General features: G+C 50.7%; 1 protein-coding gene and 1 pseudogene across 2 annotated transcripts; both read right to left on the reverse strand.

The window, feature by feature from the left end:
• Positions 1-7,588: 7,588 nt before the first annotated feature.
• On the reverse strand, positions 7,589-10,928 carry FAM241B (family with sequence similarity 241 member B). Its single transcript, XM_010362826.2, has 3 exons — positions 10,868-10,928; positions 9,349-9,479; positions 7,589-8,399 (listed from the first exon to the last, which is right to left on the reverse strand). The coding sequence occupies exons 2-3, from the start codon at positions 9,442-9,444 to the stop codon at positions 8,130-8,132; spliced, it is 366 nt and encodes a 121-aa protein (XP_010361128.1). The 5' UTR covers positions 9,445-9,479; positions 10,868-10,928; the 3' UTR covers positions 7,589-8,129.
• Positions 10,929-15,622: 4,694 nt separating this feature from the next.
• Positions 15,623-16,085, reverse strand: LOC104661969 (annotated as a pseudogene). Its single transcript, XR_747913.2, has one exon. The product of XR_747913.2 is annotated as a 40S ribosomal protein S12 pseudogene (transcript).
• Positions 16,086-16,415: the final 330 nt, after the last annotated feature.

A 16,415-nucleotide genomic window follows, 5' to 3' on the forward strand; every position in this document is an offset into this window, starting at 1 on the left:
CCTCCTCCCTCCTTGCTTTCTTCTCTCCTTCTTTATCCCACACGTGCTGCGGGGTAGAGCTGCCTGCACTTACAACTTGAGAATAACGTTCCTGAGTGCACAGGTGACAGAGAAGTCGCCAGGATCCAACCCAGTCAAGGCAGGAAGAATGGGCTCTGCTTTTGGGGTCCCCTCCTCTCTTTAGTTGGGCTGGTGACTCATTCCTTCTCATGCAGTTTGCAGAGCAGTCCCCAAGTTTTGACAAAGGGCCAGGGCCTCTGTCTGGGACTGGGAATACAAAAAAGAACTGAGCATGATCCCCGCCCTCGGAAACTCAGTCTGACATGTGAGAGGGAAGGAGCCACAAACCCTGCTCCCCGGGGACAGAGCGGTTCCCACCTGGAGGAAGGCTGCCTCATGGCTCTGGATCTGGAACCCAGGCTGCATGTTTTAAAGCTGCCCAGATGAACTGGTGGTGTGGCTGGGTTGAGAACCACTATCAGAGGAAGAGGAACACCCTGTCACAGGCGCTTGTGGTTGGCTTGTATGTTCTCTTGCTGACAGCGTCCAGATTTTAGCCACTTCATCAGAAGAAAGTGATTTCTCAGGATTCGTTGGGCTCAAAGCTGCAAAAAAGAAAAAACAAACATACCCTTTCATAGACCGATGAGCACGCCCATGCCTCAGAGGCAGATGTCTTAACTGCATGATATTGGTAAGCAGACATATTGGGAAATTTTTCCATTTTTTTTCCTCCCAGAATTTCAAAAGCAAATTGCATTTTATGTTTTCTTGACTGAGGGCAGACAATTTTCACTAATGGGCCCTGCAGGAGGTGATCTGATACAAACCCTCATCCATGACATGCTGCTACCCGCCAGGAACTGCATATGCGTCTTCCATTTGGAGCTCAACACCACCCTAGATGACACATCATCCCCATTTCACAGATGAGGCACAGTAAGGAACTTGCCCAAAGGCACACAGCTACCAAGTGGGGAGCCTGTCTGATTCGCCTGCTTCTTGTCTCCAATGAAAAAGACAAGAGCTAGGCAATGGGCCCCATGCCACAAATATCACGTTCATCGAGAGGAACCACCTGGCACGAGGCCCTGAGTAAGGACAGGCAACTGTGAGGCGTTGGTGGGTGCTGCACTGGGTGAGGCTGGGCTAGATGTAGCCACCCCCATCTAGCCTTAAACAGTGGGCAAGCCCCTCCCACTGGGGGTCACCTAACATGATCACAGCAACCCTGGGCTGCAAAATAACCAAGTCTAAAACTTCTCACTCTGTCTCCTAGGCTGAAAACTCAAATCCTGGAAGGTCTGGTTCAAGACTGGACCCCAGTGACAAACCCTCTCCCTGGGGTTCCACAGCCACCTTCCGCCCTCCCTAGGGCTCCCAGATTCACTTTGCTGGAGGCTGGCGAGGCAGGCTCCAGATCTGCTGCCTGCCAACTGTGTGGCCACATATAAATTACTTTACTCTGGGAAAAAGGACATCTATTTTTCTTTGCTTGGGAGAGGATGAAATGAAACAAAACTTATGAATGTTCCTGGCACTAGGCTCAGCCCAGGATGAAACCACAGTGAATGAGAAATTATAATGGAATTGTGCATGCTCTCCACCAGAAAGCTTTCTAAAATACAAGGTAATCCCAAGCCCAGGCTGACTGAAGTGAGCACTCACCGTGGGGAGCAAGAGGGCAGATGAATCCATTTGTAGTGTTATTTGCAGGAGGGAGTGCCTGCTCCTGTCTGGAAATTCCACCAGATGGCGCCACGAGACAACTTCCACAGCCTTTCGGGTCTGCACACCAAGGCGGTGGTGTCTCGGGTCCCTACAAAAGGGCATTGGGAGTTCATCAGCCAGTTCAGAGCTAAGGAAAGCTGCGGTCTTGGTCTCTCTTCAAGGCTTTTCTTAACCTCCTTAATCCAGATGTTCATGAAAATGGGTTGTTACATGGACACATAAAAGGGAACAACACATACTGGGGCCTTTCAGAGGGTGCAGTGTGAGAGGAGGGAGAGGATCAGGAAAAATAATGAATGGGTACTAGGCTGAATACCTGGGTGATGAAATAATCTGTACAACAAACCCCCATAAGTTTACCTATACAATAAACCTGCACACGTACCCCTGAACTGAAAAATTAAATTTTAAAAAAGAAAATGGGGTATTAGAGGAAATGGGGACAGCGACGTTGGCAATGCCAAGCCAGGCAGCAGCAAAGTCCATCAAGCGCCTACTGAGGGCAAGGCCCTCCATGATAGGGGTCAGTCTCAGAGCTGAAAGCGGCCTTCATGGAAGTCTAGCCCAGCCTGTTTGTTTTTCCAGAATGAAGGAGGCCAGGAGGGGGTCACTCCCTGCCTGTCAGAGGCTGTGGAGAGGCCCTCTCAGCTCATCTCAGGGTACAGTGTGAGCCAGGAGGCAGTGTTCAGGTGAGGCTACTGCAGGGAGCCAGCTGAGGGCAGAAATTGCACCCTATCCAACCGCAAAGGAGACTGAGAAACCCTATCAGGTTATGACAGACCCCTCGGGCCCTGGAAAAGGGGAGACAGTTCTGTCAAGATCCCCACATTTCAGAGAAAAACCCCGTGGGTTGGTTCAGGGTCAGAGCTGCAAGGCCCTGAGGGTCAACTGAGTCAATCCCCTGTGGTACAGGTGAGCCCAAGAGAGGGTCAACAACTCAAACACCAAAATACTGCAGGATGAAAACGCTCTTCATGTACTCATACGAAACATGCCAGGATATATTATTGCTGAGTGAAAATTTTAAACGGCAGAGAAAACCGTGCCAAATTTTCTATTATTTGTATTTTTTAAAAAAAGAAAAAATAGTATATTCATGTTTGCTCATATTTGCATAATTAAATTCTGGAAGTGTTTAGAAGACACTAAGAACAGTAGTTATAGTGGAGTGGAGGAAGGGTGGATGGATGGGGACAGAGGAGGGAGAAAGGCTTTTCTCTATATACATTTGTATATCATATCATCTTTGAACCACACAAATGCATTACTTTACAAAGAGTGAGACTTTTAAAATAGCTTGCTTAAGATCATACCATGTTTCCTACAGTTGTGGGGTACTGTTACCTGCCAGGATGTGAAATGATTTGGGGTGGTGCACACGACGATTATAAACAATTTACAAACACAGCACCGAATCATACGGTGAGGAAGTCATTCTTCTTTCGTTTCTCTTCCGTCCTCTGAATCCATTGAGGAGAAGGTCTCAGTGAGGGGCCAGTGAGGCTTCAGTACCACTCCCAATCTTCATAAACTGACTTTTTTTTTTTTTAACAAAGAAAGCAGGCATCAGGCTAAGGACTTGGACAACAGCAGTGACTAGCTAAAATGGAATATCATTTATTTTTCTGTCCTGGATTAATGTGTACGAATACCTACTGTGAATGGCAAGTAGTGCTGGTTTTCCATTTACAATAGTAACATGAAGCTTCCTTTCAAAACATTAATTTAAGATGTGAGCTGCCGTTAAAAAAAAAAAAAAATGTTAAGTGAGTCCTAATACCATTGCTCTGTGAATACAGTAACATTGAGTACTAACCTGTGCCAGAAACGGCTAAGTGCTTCCCATGAATTAATGTACTTGATCCTCTCACCCTGGGAGGTGCAGATGAGGACACGGAGGTTTAGGGAGATGCTGGGCCATGCCAAGGTCTCTGGTTAACAGAGCTGAAGCCGGGAATGGGAAGCAGGCATTCAGCCCCCAGCAGGGCCCCTGCCCACCAGAGGGACTGAAGCTGGGCGCAGGGCCAAGGCACACCAGCCCTGTGCCCCACCTGCCTGGGCACTTGAGGCAGTGGCCCTCCGGCTTCATCTCAAGCAGCTCCAATCTTCTCCTTCCAAGTTCTGAGTCCCTAAAGCCATCTGGTTTCAGCTCTGCCCCCAGCCTCAAAGCAGAGGCTCAGAGGCACACACACACGCCTCCATACACACCCCCTTTGTAATTCTTTGAAGCTCTCACTCTACCTGCTTCTTGAACTTTCTCTTGCTGCTCTTTCATGCACTGGGTGGCAGCACCAGGTGGGGTAGGCTTGCTTGTCCTACTGGCTGGACAGGCTGCAGATTCTCTCTGCCTCCCTCCCCTGCCCCCACTCAACCCTTTGAGAGAGAACTGGATTTGTCACTTTGCAATGAAAATATGCATTTGGGAATGCAAGGAAGAGAGCTACATCTTCATGACTGCGGCCCAGGGCTGGGAAGCCACTGAGGCCACCCAGCTGGGCAGCTGCAGCCAGTACCCTCGTACCCACCTCTGTGCCCTCTGCCCCCACACAGCTGATCCCATGGGGCTGCAGGCAGGTCTCAGCAAATAGTGCAGCTGGGCGTCTGCATCTGCAGCAGGTTTCCAGACGATGCTGATGCAGGTATAGCCAGAGGTAAAACAGAGGAGTGGTCAAGAGCATGGGCTGTGGGCCTCTGTTTGAATCCTAGCTCCACCCAGCTTGCTTTGGGTCCTACAGCAAGTTATAAACCCTCTGCCATGTCCTCTGCCATGAAATAAAGATGACAGTGACAGCACTTATGTCATAAGGTGCTAGTGACAATTAAATGACATAAATGCTTAGCACAGGGCCAGGCACTCCATACACTCTCAACAAACATCATCCAGTCCTGACACTCGACACCAGCAACAAGCCCCTCAGCTTCCAGGAGCACAGCGAAGTGGCTGTGTTTCTTCTCTAACAGCTGCAGGAGGGGCAACCCTGCTCTTAGAAGCCCAGCACTGCCCCAGTCAGGGCTCCCAGGTGCCTGGGACAAGGCGGCCACTCTGGAGCCAAAGTTGCCAGTACAGAAGCTGTGGGCCATGGTGCAGCACCTGTGGAGGCAGCTCGGGGGTGGGTGCAGTCCCCCTCTCCATGGCCCTCTGCCCACCTCTTACCCGCCATGCTTTGGGTGATCCCCTGAAAGGCTCTGAGAGGTGGGCAGGGCCCAGATCGTCATCCCTTCACAGGGATGAGGAAACCAAGGCTCAAGACACTATGTGAACTGTCCACAAAGAGCAGAGCCAGGCCTGCAAACAGGCCTCCTATGCCACTAGGTGAGCCACAGAGCGCAGGGGCAGCTTTCCTCCCGTCCTCAAGTTCAGGCATCCAAGTGGACAGAGGCCCTGGCCACTGCCTCAGGGCTTCCCCTCAGACCCATAGAGCTAGAAAGGCCCCAGAGAGGGAGCCCGACATCCCCGGCCCCCACCTATGCTAAAAGGCCCCATTCTGGCCCCACTCAGAGGGAGGCAGGAGCTGGGAGACGGTTGCTCGGGGGAACTGGCAAAACCAGAGCCACTGTTTCATCTGATCTCAGGCTTGGTGTCTCCTTCAGGGAGATGATGGTCCCCACTTCCAGGACTAGCTGGAGGGTAGAGAGGGAGGAGCTTGGAGAGCCAAGGGCTTGGAATGTGTGGAGGGGACCAGGAGGCTGGCTGGTCCCGAGATTGAGCAGAACGGACGAGTCAGACCCCAGCAGCTCTACTCACCGGGTGGCCCCAGCCAAGGAGTCAAGGCAACTCCCCACAGTGGGGCACTCCACTCTTCAGCCCCACAGAGGCGCTGGAGGCCTAGTGGGGTCTGAGCTGCTGGCTCACATGGGTGGGAGGAGGAGCAGCTCTCCCCAGGCAGCAGGGCTGGAAATCCAGCCTGCCACGGAGACACAGGGTTTGAGGATCAGCAGAAACCTCCCTGGAAATCTGCCCTCTTGGGCAGGATTGGAACAAGACAGGCAGCTCAGTCTGGGGGTCCTGTCACACAGCAGGCAGAGCTGGCGGTGGGCAGAGAAGGAAGAGCCCACCCCCTCAGTGAACTTCTGATGAGGATGCTGAGTAGACCGAGGCAGAGGCTCACTCAGGCCTCTCAGCTCTGATCTGGCCTCCCAGAGGACCTAGCCTCTGCCTGTGCAGGACACAGCCACCCCCTGTGAGGCCTCAGTCAGTCAGTGCAGGGGAGAGACCTGTTGAGGGCTTTCAGGCAGGCTGGAGTACGGAAGTACGTGGCCCCAGGCCACTCCCAGCTGCAAGCTGCATGACCCCAGGGGGCGCCTCCCCACACTAAGCTGCCTCTGTGTGCATACCTTTCAGACACTGGGCTTAGGAAGTGAGGCGGAGAAGACAGGTGGCTCAGAGAAGGGCCAAGAGGCCCATCCAACCAGAGCAGCTCTATGGGGCCTGGAGCTCAGTCAACAAACAGGGCAAGACTTCACCTCCTCTTGGGCCCCACCAACTGACTTCCAGCCCCCAGCCCTACCCCTTAGGCCGGCTAAGCACCAAGCAAGCCTCAGGAGAAGCCATCTCTGCCCACTGTGGCCCCTGCCCACCTCCACCATCCTGCCTAAAGCCAGGGAGGCCCCTCTCCTCCCGCTTTTTCCAGTCAGGTGCAGAGGGAAGCCCTGCTCACCCCCACCTTCTCTAACAGACCCTAATTCTCAAAGGGCCTGGACTTTGGGAATGGAAACTGAGTTCTAGAAAAAGGTATTATTCTCAGCCCTGAATGTGAGGACTCAGATTCATATCCCCTCAAGGTATTTTATATATTGGGGTTTTCCACTCATGATTTATGTTTTCAGAGTCCTGCAGCTTTGCAAGGGGAAAATGAAAGGGAAAACCCACCCCTAAGAGAAGCTGAGGGAGAAGGGAGTTAGGAGAGCGGGGTATGGCCAGGAACTTCCCTGTGGCTGGCAGGCTGGAGTTGCAGGGGCTTGGAGCCAGGCGAGTGGGTGGGCCGAAGTGTCAGGACAGAAGGAGATGCCATGGGGACCAGCTGAGACACCAGCAGGGCTGAGCCCCCAACTCCCTTTGTCCAGGTCCCAGGTGAGAAGCTTCTGTTCCAGACGGCACGGCAGGCTCTCAGATGGAGGGGTGGCCTCAAGCTCCTTCTTGCTCCCATCCTCCCCCGCAGACCTAGCAACTCCAAAACACGCCTTCCTCCCTGCAAACAACCAAACCCAGTGGATCCCGAGAAAAGAATGAGAAACCTGGTGCCAGGACAGACAAGTCCTTGGCTCAACCAGCCTCCCTCCAACCTAGAAATAACCCTCCGCCCTCAGTGGCCCAGAGCCTCAGCCACCCAGTGCCTCCCCAGGCAGGGCTTCCACGCAGATCCAGGGCTCACATGTCAAAACTCAAGGCCTCCTCTCCAGAGAACCAGGGCATCCTCGTTCCACATGCACCGTTTTCTAAGGAGAATGTGCTGCAGCCAGGGGTGACGGGAGCCTCTGGAGGGTGAAAGAGGCTGAGTAGCCTCTGGTTAGGAAGGTCTCCTTAAGCAAGGGAGACCTCGGACCTACACCCTGGCTCTCCCGACCCTGCAGCCTCATCAGTCATTCTGGCTAGAGGAACCCTCCCCACAAAGCTGACCATAATGTCTGGCATCTCAGAGTGAGGCTGGAAGTCATCCACACCTCAGGCAAGGGGTCCAAGCCAGATCTCCTCCAGACCTTCTCTCCTAGTTCTGCGATCCTACTGAGAAAATCTTAGAAACCACCCTCTGAGGTCAAATGCTCGCTGCTGCCTGTTCCCCAAACCCAATTCCTCTTTACCATGTTTTCCGGATCTGCGTGCAGGTGTACGATTATTTATACATTTCTTTATATGGACTCATTTTTACTTAAATCTATTTATTGAAAATGTCACAATAAATAGAATGCCAGTACCACCTGTCCTAAACAATAGGTAGCCAATAAAAATATACCATTAAAACAAAAGCAGTGCTATAAAAGTCTGGAATTTTTCCCACCTGCCCTAAGCCTAAGTCCCGCTCCCTAGGCAGAGGAGACGTCGGCAAGTCTTCCACAGGCATCGGAACATGTTGGCATCCAGCTGAGACCTTCTCGGCATAAAGGGATTGAGACAACTGGGAAGGGCATCACGTTCTTGCTCTGATTTTGTGCTACTTAATGCAGGCCCCATACCACCTCAAAATATCTCAGGGGAGCCAAGGGATCTACCCACACTTTGGAAATGCTGGACTAACGTCTCCCTCTGCCTCATGCTTAACACAAGGGGGAAACACACACCTGTGGTCCCCTCTCTGATCACACTTTCAAGGCACCACCAGATCCCCTCAGAATATGCCTGCTCCCACACCAAGGCCCAGCAAGTCCCTCTCAACAGGCCCACCCGCGTCAGCCCCCACAGGTCACCGCTGACTCAGGTGGGACACCAGGTAGACAAGGCCCACCAGGAGGAGGCCACGAACACCAAGCATCATGAGCAGGAAGAGGAGCAGGATGGAGGTCACCGGCTCCACAGCATGGTTGCCGAGATGCCACTGCGGAAAGCCCATGTTCACCAGCTGCCGGTTGAGGTCATTGAAGGGGGACTGAGCAGCACCCAGCCTGGCACCTGCCTGCTGCTGGCGGGGGCCAGGACCCCCTGGGGGAGCACCATGGCCCCTGTTGAGGAAGCTCTAGAACATGAAGACAGAGAGAGATGAATGAATCCTTGGGTTGAGGCACCAGCCAGGAGGCAACCTCTCTAGGCTGCGTCCTTCCCTTCCTACAGACACCCAGGGTCACACCCTCCTTTCTCAGCAATCCCCCATGCCACTCATAAGAATCCCAACAACCAAGTCACAAGCTTTCAGAGCACAGAACATGCCAGTCTATATTCCTTACATCAGGCCCAGGACAAAGGAGAGAGGAAGTGGTTGAGGCACGTTGGACTACAGGGCATGGCTCTAGGGCCGGCATTTTTAATATTTATCATCACTCCTTTCTTTTTTTTGAGATGGAGTCTCGCTCTGTCACCCAGGCTGGAGTGCAATGGCACAATCTCAACTCACCACAAACTCTGCCTCCCAGGGTCAAGCAATTCTCCTGCCTCAGCCTCCTGAGTAGCTGGGATTACAGGCATGCATCACCACACCTGGCTAATTTTGTATTTTTAGTAGAGACGGGGTTTCACCATGTTGGTCAGGCTGGTCTCGAACTCCTGACCTCGTGATCCACCCACCTCAGCCTCCCGAACTGCTAGGATTACAGGTGTGAGCCACCGCACCCAGCCACTCCTTTAAAATAATTATTCTGTGCCCAGGGCTCATCTCCTCTACTTCCTCTCCAGCTTCTCTGTCATGCAACTCACTCTTAAAAGAAAGACACCAGCTCCAGTGAGATTTGCTAACCAAGTTAAAGGAGAGAGAGCTCTTGGGTGTGAAGTCTGGGGAGGCTGCCTGGAGAAAGGAGATCTGGAGAGGTAGACAATAAGCCACTGCGTCTTCCCCAAGTCTTACCCAGTGCTCTGCAAAAAGGGTTTCAGGCTAGAAAAGGTTAGTGACCAGCAAGAGAAACTTCTGGAAGCTAGGAATAGCCAGTACACAGGAGGTCATCTGTCCCACTCCACAGGAAATGAGTACCTACCTGTCGAGGAGTGCTACCTCTTGGTGGCTGGGTAGTGGTCCTCACTCGGGGGTCGTCATCCTGCACGATTTCCCCATTGGCCAAGATCCGTACCATCCTCCCAGGCGCTGCGGGTCCCTGATGGGCTGCACCTGCATTGTGTGGTTCAGGGTGGGTAGGCTAATGGAAGCCAAGTGGCGCAGAAGTTCTCCCCACCACAAAACCTTTAACTGTTATCTGGGACCAGACTCATGAAGATCCGTGGAGGATTCTCACCCTGACCTCAAAAAGCCTGAAGGAAAAAATTTACCAGAAATTGAGGGAGGCTTGCGGTCAGTCATGCTCACAGCGGTGTCTGATTCACAAAAAGGGGAGAAATAAAGGCAAGGTGTTTGCCAGGCAAAAAGATTTCAGACATGGAGTCCACCAGGAAAACTATCAAAAGGATCCTTGGCAAAGGAAGTTTTATTGCCAATCACTACACTGCCAACAGCACAACTGGGACTGAGCCCCTGCTGTGGCCCACGCCCCGTGGAAAGCTCATCCTGCAAGGCTCACCTCACTCAAGCCTCACAACACTCCCCCCAGGAGGGTACTAGCGCGGCCACTGTGTCACAGGCAGAGAGGCACAGGGAGACTTTTACCTAGCCTGCCCAGGATCACACCTATGGGCAGCAGAGAAAGAACAGGAGGCCAGAAGCTCTGGTTCTAGGGCCCTCTTTGGGTACTAAACTGGGAGTCCAGGGCACCAGGATCCCCAGTGGGGTTCCATTTCCCTTCCACTAAAAAATGGGTCGAGTGTGTTGCTCCCCCAGGGAGTCAATGTCACCACCTGGGCCTTCCCCAGGAACACCCAGGGAGACGGGGGTCACTTCGGGGTTACTTTACAGCCACTGCCTGGTAGCGGCAGACCACACTCGCCACCATGCACCTCTGGGCTGGCTCAGAAAAGCATACCTTTGCTGCAGAGGGCACGCCCCTCACCTGTCCCTCACTTCGCGGGGAACACCAGTCCAACCTTGGCTAATGGGCGCAGGGCCCTGCCTTCCCAAAATATGGGAGGGGGGTTGCTGCGGTGACTCTCAAAAGGCTCCACTCCGCGGACCCCTGGACTGCGGGCCCCTCCACGCCTCCCTTTGAGTCTGGGTAAAGGCCATTCGTTCTCAGGAGATAAGCCTCAGTGTCCATCTACGTTCTAGACAGCACTGGTGACATATACGCCAAAAAAGGTCAGGAGCCCCTGTTGTCTCGCCCATAGCCTGGAGCCCGGGACAGGCGCGTCCTCCTCCTGAAGCCCGCTGACCCTGGCGCAAGCCGAGCAGATGGTGGTCGCACGCAGTCCCTTTGTGCTTTGTCATCGCGCGGCCCGCCGGGTGGGCCACCCGCGGGCCCGGCCCGCGGCGCACCTGACATTCCAGGCCGGGGGCGGGAGGGACGCTTCCCAGGCCGCCAGCCCCAGCCTCCGGAGTCCGACACCGGCTCCAAGTCCCGGTCCGGGCTGCGGCGAGGGATGCGCTCCCTCCCCGGCGCGGCGACTCACCTGCAGGCGCGACTCCCGGCCTCGGCGGCGTCCACTCCCGGCGGCTCCTGGCGGTTTCCTCCCACCTGACCTCACAGGAAGCGCGCGCCAGAGGGGCGCGGCCCAGTGGTGGCGCACATCGCCCTCTGTAGGCCGCCTGAGGAATTGCACCTGCTCGGCCCAGGGTTGGGGGCGGCGCGGGGTGGTGGGGGTGGGGGAGATGGGGCGTGGGAAGGAGTGGGAGGTGGGGATGGAGAGACGAGAGGATGAGAGGAGAAGACACGTGGAAAAGAAGGAGAAGAAGGAGGAGGGATAAAAGAAAGAAAAGGAAGCAGAGTTCACAGAGGAAAAACCCGAGGGGTGGAGGCGCACTGGCCTGGGAGGAAGGACGGGCGCAGGCTCAGATGACCAGTGTACGTTTGCTGAGCCAGCTCTGTGGATGACCCTTGAGTAGGACCCAACCCTGCCCTCGAGGAGTTCCAAGTTCAGCGGGGAAGATGAGGCAGGAACGGGTCAGACCCCTCTGTAGGCTTCCAGGAGAAGATGCGTTTGAGCTGGGACAGGAGGGTAGGTAAGGATAGGTAAGGTCACTCTTGGCAGAAGGAACCACCTGCAGGGAGTGAACGATCCACCTCTGCCTCTTTCCTGATGTTTTAAAATCCACCCCTCCCCCACCACCTTCATAAGCTGTTCCCTGTGGACCTGCTCACCAGTGGGGGAGAATGAACTGTGCAGTCCCACAGTCTGGGTTCAGGTTCTGAACTCTGGCAAGTTACTTAGCTGCTCAGTGTCGCAAACAGGTGTAATCATAGCCTTACAGGACCTCTGTGAAGATTAAGTATGATGTCTCTGGCACATTGGCAATGTTGATAAACGTTAGCTGTGATTATCATTTAATAAATGTTGCTGGGAGTGGGCAGATATTTATTGAGCATTTATTAGAACCCAGATTCTGCTAGCTGATGGGCAGAAGGAACAAAAATAAGAGAGAGATTTAGACCTGGTCTGGAGGACTCATAGTCGGCCACCGTAGTCTGATTATTTGATCATGAAGCCTTATTAGCAAAAATTGTTTCACGGGTCACCCTGGTATCTGTATCTTTTTTATATGTTATGATTTTTGTTTGTTTCTAAATTACACGTGTACTTTGAGAACAGGTTGGCATGATGGATAAAAGGTGGCTGCTGGAGTCATCCTGTGTTTAAATGTTGGTGTGACTGCTTTCTGGAACTTTCGTGTCAAGTGCGTGGATGAGAGCCTGGCCGCAGTAAGTGCTCAAGGGCTGCCGACTGTTATGATCATTAACTCTTCTACTATTAAGTCGATTGTAAAGCACATTTTAAAAGCATAGGATTTTGGTTTATATTTATAATCCTAGTGCTTTCTCCCTGCACCCCAATGTGTTCCAGGTACGCCAAGTGCATGAATGAAAGCAGTAATCATAAAGCAGGATGCCCGATTATCACAGGTGGCTTGTGATCCCAAATCACAATGTGCACATTGGAATTACCTGAGATGTTTAGAAACCATCCCAATACCTAGGTCCCACCCCAGAGATCACAATGTCGTTGATCTGGGTTACAATCTGGGCGTGGAGACATTTTAAAAACCCAGTCTTCTAATGAGCAGCTAGGGCCAAGAGACACTGCCTTCCATGAACAGAGCCCCACAAGTAGGTCACAGAACTCAGGAGCCCCAAGAAGGAGGTAACCTCTGTGGGCTGGGCAACCAGGGGATTCAGGCAGAAAATCATGGATGTTTTCAGGAAGATTTGAGCTGGTATAATTGCTGCCAAAGAGATACACTCCAGCTGGAGAGAACCATAAGAGTCCAGAGGAAGAAGCAAGTGCCTCCAGAGAAGTCAAGAACAGCTTTGGGATGGGGAGTGATAGTGTTTGACTGAACTTAGAAACAGTCTATTATTACCAACTAAAACAGCCTAAGGAGGTAACCTGCCACTTTTGCTATCTCTCCACCTTCTTCAGGTGTCTCCCCTGCTCAAGAACCTGCAATGGTCCCTACTGTCTGCTCCAACAAGCCCCCAACTCATTGGCAAGGCTTTGACAACCCTCCATCTCTAGCCCCAGCACACTCTCAGCACCTCCCTCCCTCAGCTCTGCCCGCCTGGTCTCTTTGCTTTCCCCAGAGTAGGTCACCCAGAGGCCTGCTTTGCTTGGGCCTGAATATCTGCTGGAAGGCCAGCTCCACCACATCTAAATCCCTTCATCCACAAATGTGATAGTTTCATGTAATAATAATAATAGTAATAAATCCAATGTGTGCAGAGTCCTTACTTCCGAAGTGTTTTCCCAGAGACCACTTCATTCTTTTTTGGATTATGAAATAGAAAGAGTGGGTATTATTGTTCCCCTTTTACCGAGGCGAAATTGAGGCTCAGAGACAATGTAGATGACCACCCCAAGGTCACTAACAGAGCCAGGGTTCAAATGAAAGCAGGTCCCTGGGCTCTGCATTCCAGGCTTGTGCATCCACCAAACAGACTGCCCTGAGTTCATCTCAGCTCTGCAGCCTCTTTACAATTGTGCCCCCGCCTCCCTCATGCCATCAGCACAAGATTGAGCTTTGGGTCATGCCTTAACCCCAACATGTGGTCATAGCAGAGTTCATAATTTCTAAGTCAGGTGCTCTGGCCTCTTCTCTGACTCTGCAGGTGAAAACAACTCTTTCTGCCTTGAAAAAAGAATGGCATGTTGATAATGGTGATGTCATTAAATATATTTATCTATCTCTTTCTCCTGCTATTTCCCCTTGTATCTTTCCCCCACTCTGGCAGACACTATGCCTGTGTTTGTTACTCAGATAATGGTGTGGGAGAAAAGCAGCACTAGCCTGCCAGTGCCCACTGTTGGTGCCTCCATAGGCCTGTGAAGACAGTATGTCAGGGGCCTCTTCAGAGAAAACACTGGGAGATGAGGAAATGATAGGAGCATAGGTGCTGTGTGCTGGATCTCAAAGGTGGGCATGAGGCTTGGGAAAGGGAATGGCCAGATAGTGAGTATGACAGGTAGGGCCTTATATGGCCTTGTGGAAATCCTTGGGTCCGTTGTGGCTGAGGTGTGGTGAAAGGATTCTTGTGCTCCAGCAATGACAAGGGAATAGTGGGAAAATTGCTAGACTTGAAAGGGTCAGGTAGACAGGTATGAAGGGTGGTCCAGTGATGGCCTTCATCCATGGACAGATGATGGGGGACCAGAGGATTGATGGAGGCCTCAGAAAACACCTTGCATGGTCAGAAGACTGGAGTGGCCCCACAATATCTTGGTTATATGTAAGTATGTAAGTCCCCTAAGACATAAACCCACCTAGGTATAATATATTAGCTTGAGTACAGGCTATGCTGCTAGAACAAAAAGAATTAAATATACAGTGACTCAGTCCAGTAGATGGGCAGCTCTGCTTCACAAGGCTATCCAAGGACATCCACTCTTCATAGCTTATTGCTCCCCTACACCCTAGGATGCCACCCTTATTTGCATGGTCAAAACTGCCTCACCAACTTCTTCGCCATATACAGCTCATGGAAACGTGAGAAAGAAGAAATGGAGGGCTAGTGTTTTCTTTTAAAGAAAGTATGATAGATGTAGCACATATTACTTCCCTCACATTCCGTTGTGAAGAACGAGTCACATGGCTACAGGGCAGGAAGGCTGCAGAGTCTGCAGTGATAGCCCTGTGTCATTCCAGATATTGGTACTTGTGTCTTCTATCTTGTGTCTTTCACTTTTGCTAGAGGTTTGTCAATCTTATTGACTGATCTTTCCAAAGAACCAGCACTGCTTCACTGATTCTTCTGTTTTTATTTTCCTGTTTTCAATTTCATTGATTGCTGCTCTTATCTTTATTATTTCCTTCCTTCTGCTTGCTTTGCGCTTATTTTGCTCTTCTAAGTTCTTGAGCTGGGAGTTTAGATTATTGATTTGAGATTTTTCAATGTAAACATTTAGTGCTATAAATTTCCCTGTTAGCACTCTTAGCTGTGCCTCACACATTTTGACATGTATTTTCGTTTTCATTTAGCTAAATGTATTTTTAAATTTCTTTTGCTACTTCCCCTTTGATCCATGGATTATGTTAAAGGATGTCGTTTAGTCTACAAGTGTTGGAGATTTCCTGTTATCGTTCCATTACTGATTCTAGTTTAATTCCATTGCAATCAGAGAACACACGCTGTATAAGTTCAATTCTTTTAAGTTTGTTGAGGTTTGTTTTAGGGTCCAGGATATGGTCTATCTTGATGAATGTTTCATAGAAAGTTGAAAAGAATATCCATTCTGCTGGTTTTGGATGGAATGTTTCATAAATCTTTCTTTTTCTTTTCTTTTCTTTTTCTTTCTTTTTTCTTTTCTTTTCTTTCTTTTTTTTTTTTTTTTTTTTTTTTTAACAGGTTCTGACTCATCAAGCCTGGAGCGCAGTGGCACAATCACAGCTCTTTGCAGCCTCGACCTCCTGCCTTAGCTTCCCAGTTAACTGGGACTACAGGTACGTGCCACCATGCTCAGCTAATTTTTGAAAATTTTTATATAGATGGGTTCTTGTTGTGTTGCACAGGCTGGTCTTGAACTCCTGGGCTCAAGCAATCCTCTTGCCTCAGCCTCCCAAAGTGCTGGGATCATAAGTGTGAGTTGCTATGTCCAGCCCATAAATCTTGTTTACATGCTATTGTTTGATGGTGATGCATATTTTTTATGATTTTCTGACTAATTGCTCTGTCAGTTGTTGAAAGAGACATATTGATATATCTTTTTTTTTTTTTTAATGTGAGCCAAAGATTTATTTATTCATTTCTTGCATTTGAAGTACTCTTCGATAACATCCTTGGCCTGAGACTCCTTTCCATAGTCCTTAACTACTACACAACTGCAACCAGCCACTTTACGGGGTTTCCCCTCTCTGTCAATTTTACAGAGGCCTACCCATTCTCCTAGTTTCTTGTTGTCATCAACCTTAATTAGGTTGATCTGGTGTTCAGCACAAAGGGCCTCCACCAACTTGACATACATAGGCTCATCACAGTTGGATGCAAGCACACAAAGATGGGCTTGGCGCTTGTCTAAGGCTTTGGCAGCTTCGCGAATTCCACGTGCTAGGCCATCGTGGATGAGGGCGGTCTTCAGCACCTCTTGTAAAGCAGTATTAACGTCCATTACACCTCCAGCAGCAATGCCTTCCTCGGCCATGGCAGTGGGTTACGGGTGAAGCGAATCTTGAACGCACCCAAGCCTCCACCCCCGCGCGACTCCGCGGCAGCAGGAAAAGAGACGACATATTGATATATCTAACAATAATTATACATTTGTCTATTTCTCCTGTCAGTTTTTGCTTCACATGTTTTGCAGCTCTGTTGTTTGGTACATACACATTTAGTTTTGATATGTCTTCTTGGTGGATTGATTGTTTCATCATACATAACGTCTCTTTCCATCTCTGGTAATTTTTCTTGCTCTGAACTCCTGCTTTTCTTTAATTCATGTTTGCATAATATACCTTTTTCCATCATTTTACTTTCAACTTGCCTAAATTGTTGTATTTGAAGAGAATTTCTTATAC

The sequence above is a fragment of the Rhinopithecus roxellana genome, chromosome 11 (assembly GCF_007565055.1).
Source record: "Rhinopithecus roxellana isolate Shanxi Qingling chromosome 11, ASM756505v1, whole genome shotgun sequence".
In the NCBI taxonomy this organism is placed as follows: Eukaryota; Metazoa; Chordata; class Mammalia; order Primates; family Cercopithecidae; genus Rhinopithecus; species Rhinopithecus roxellana.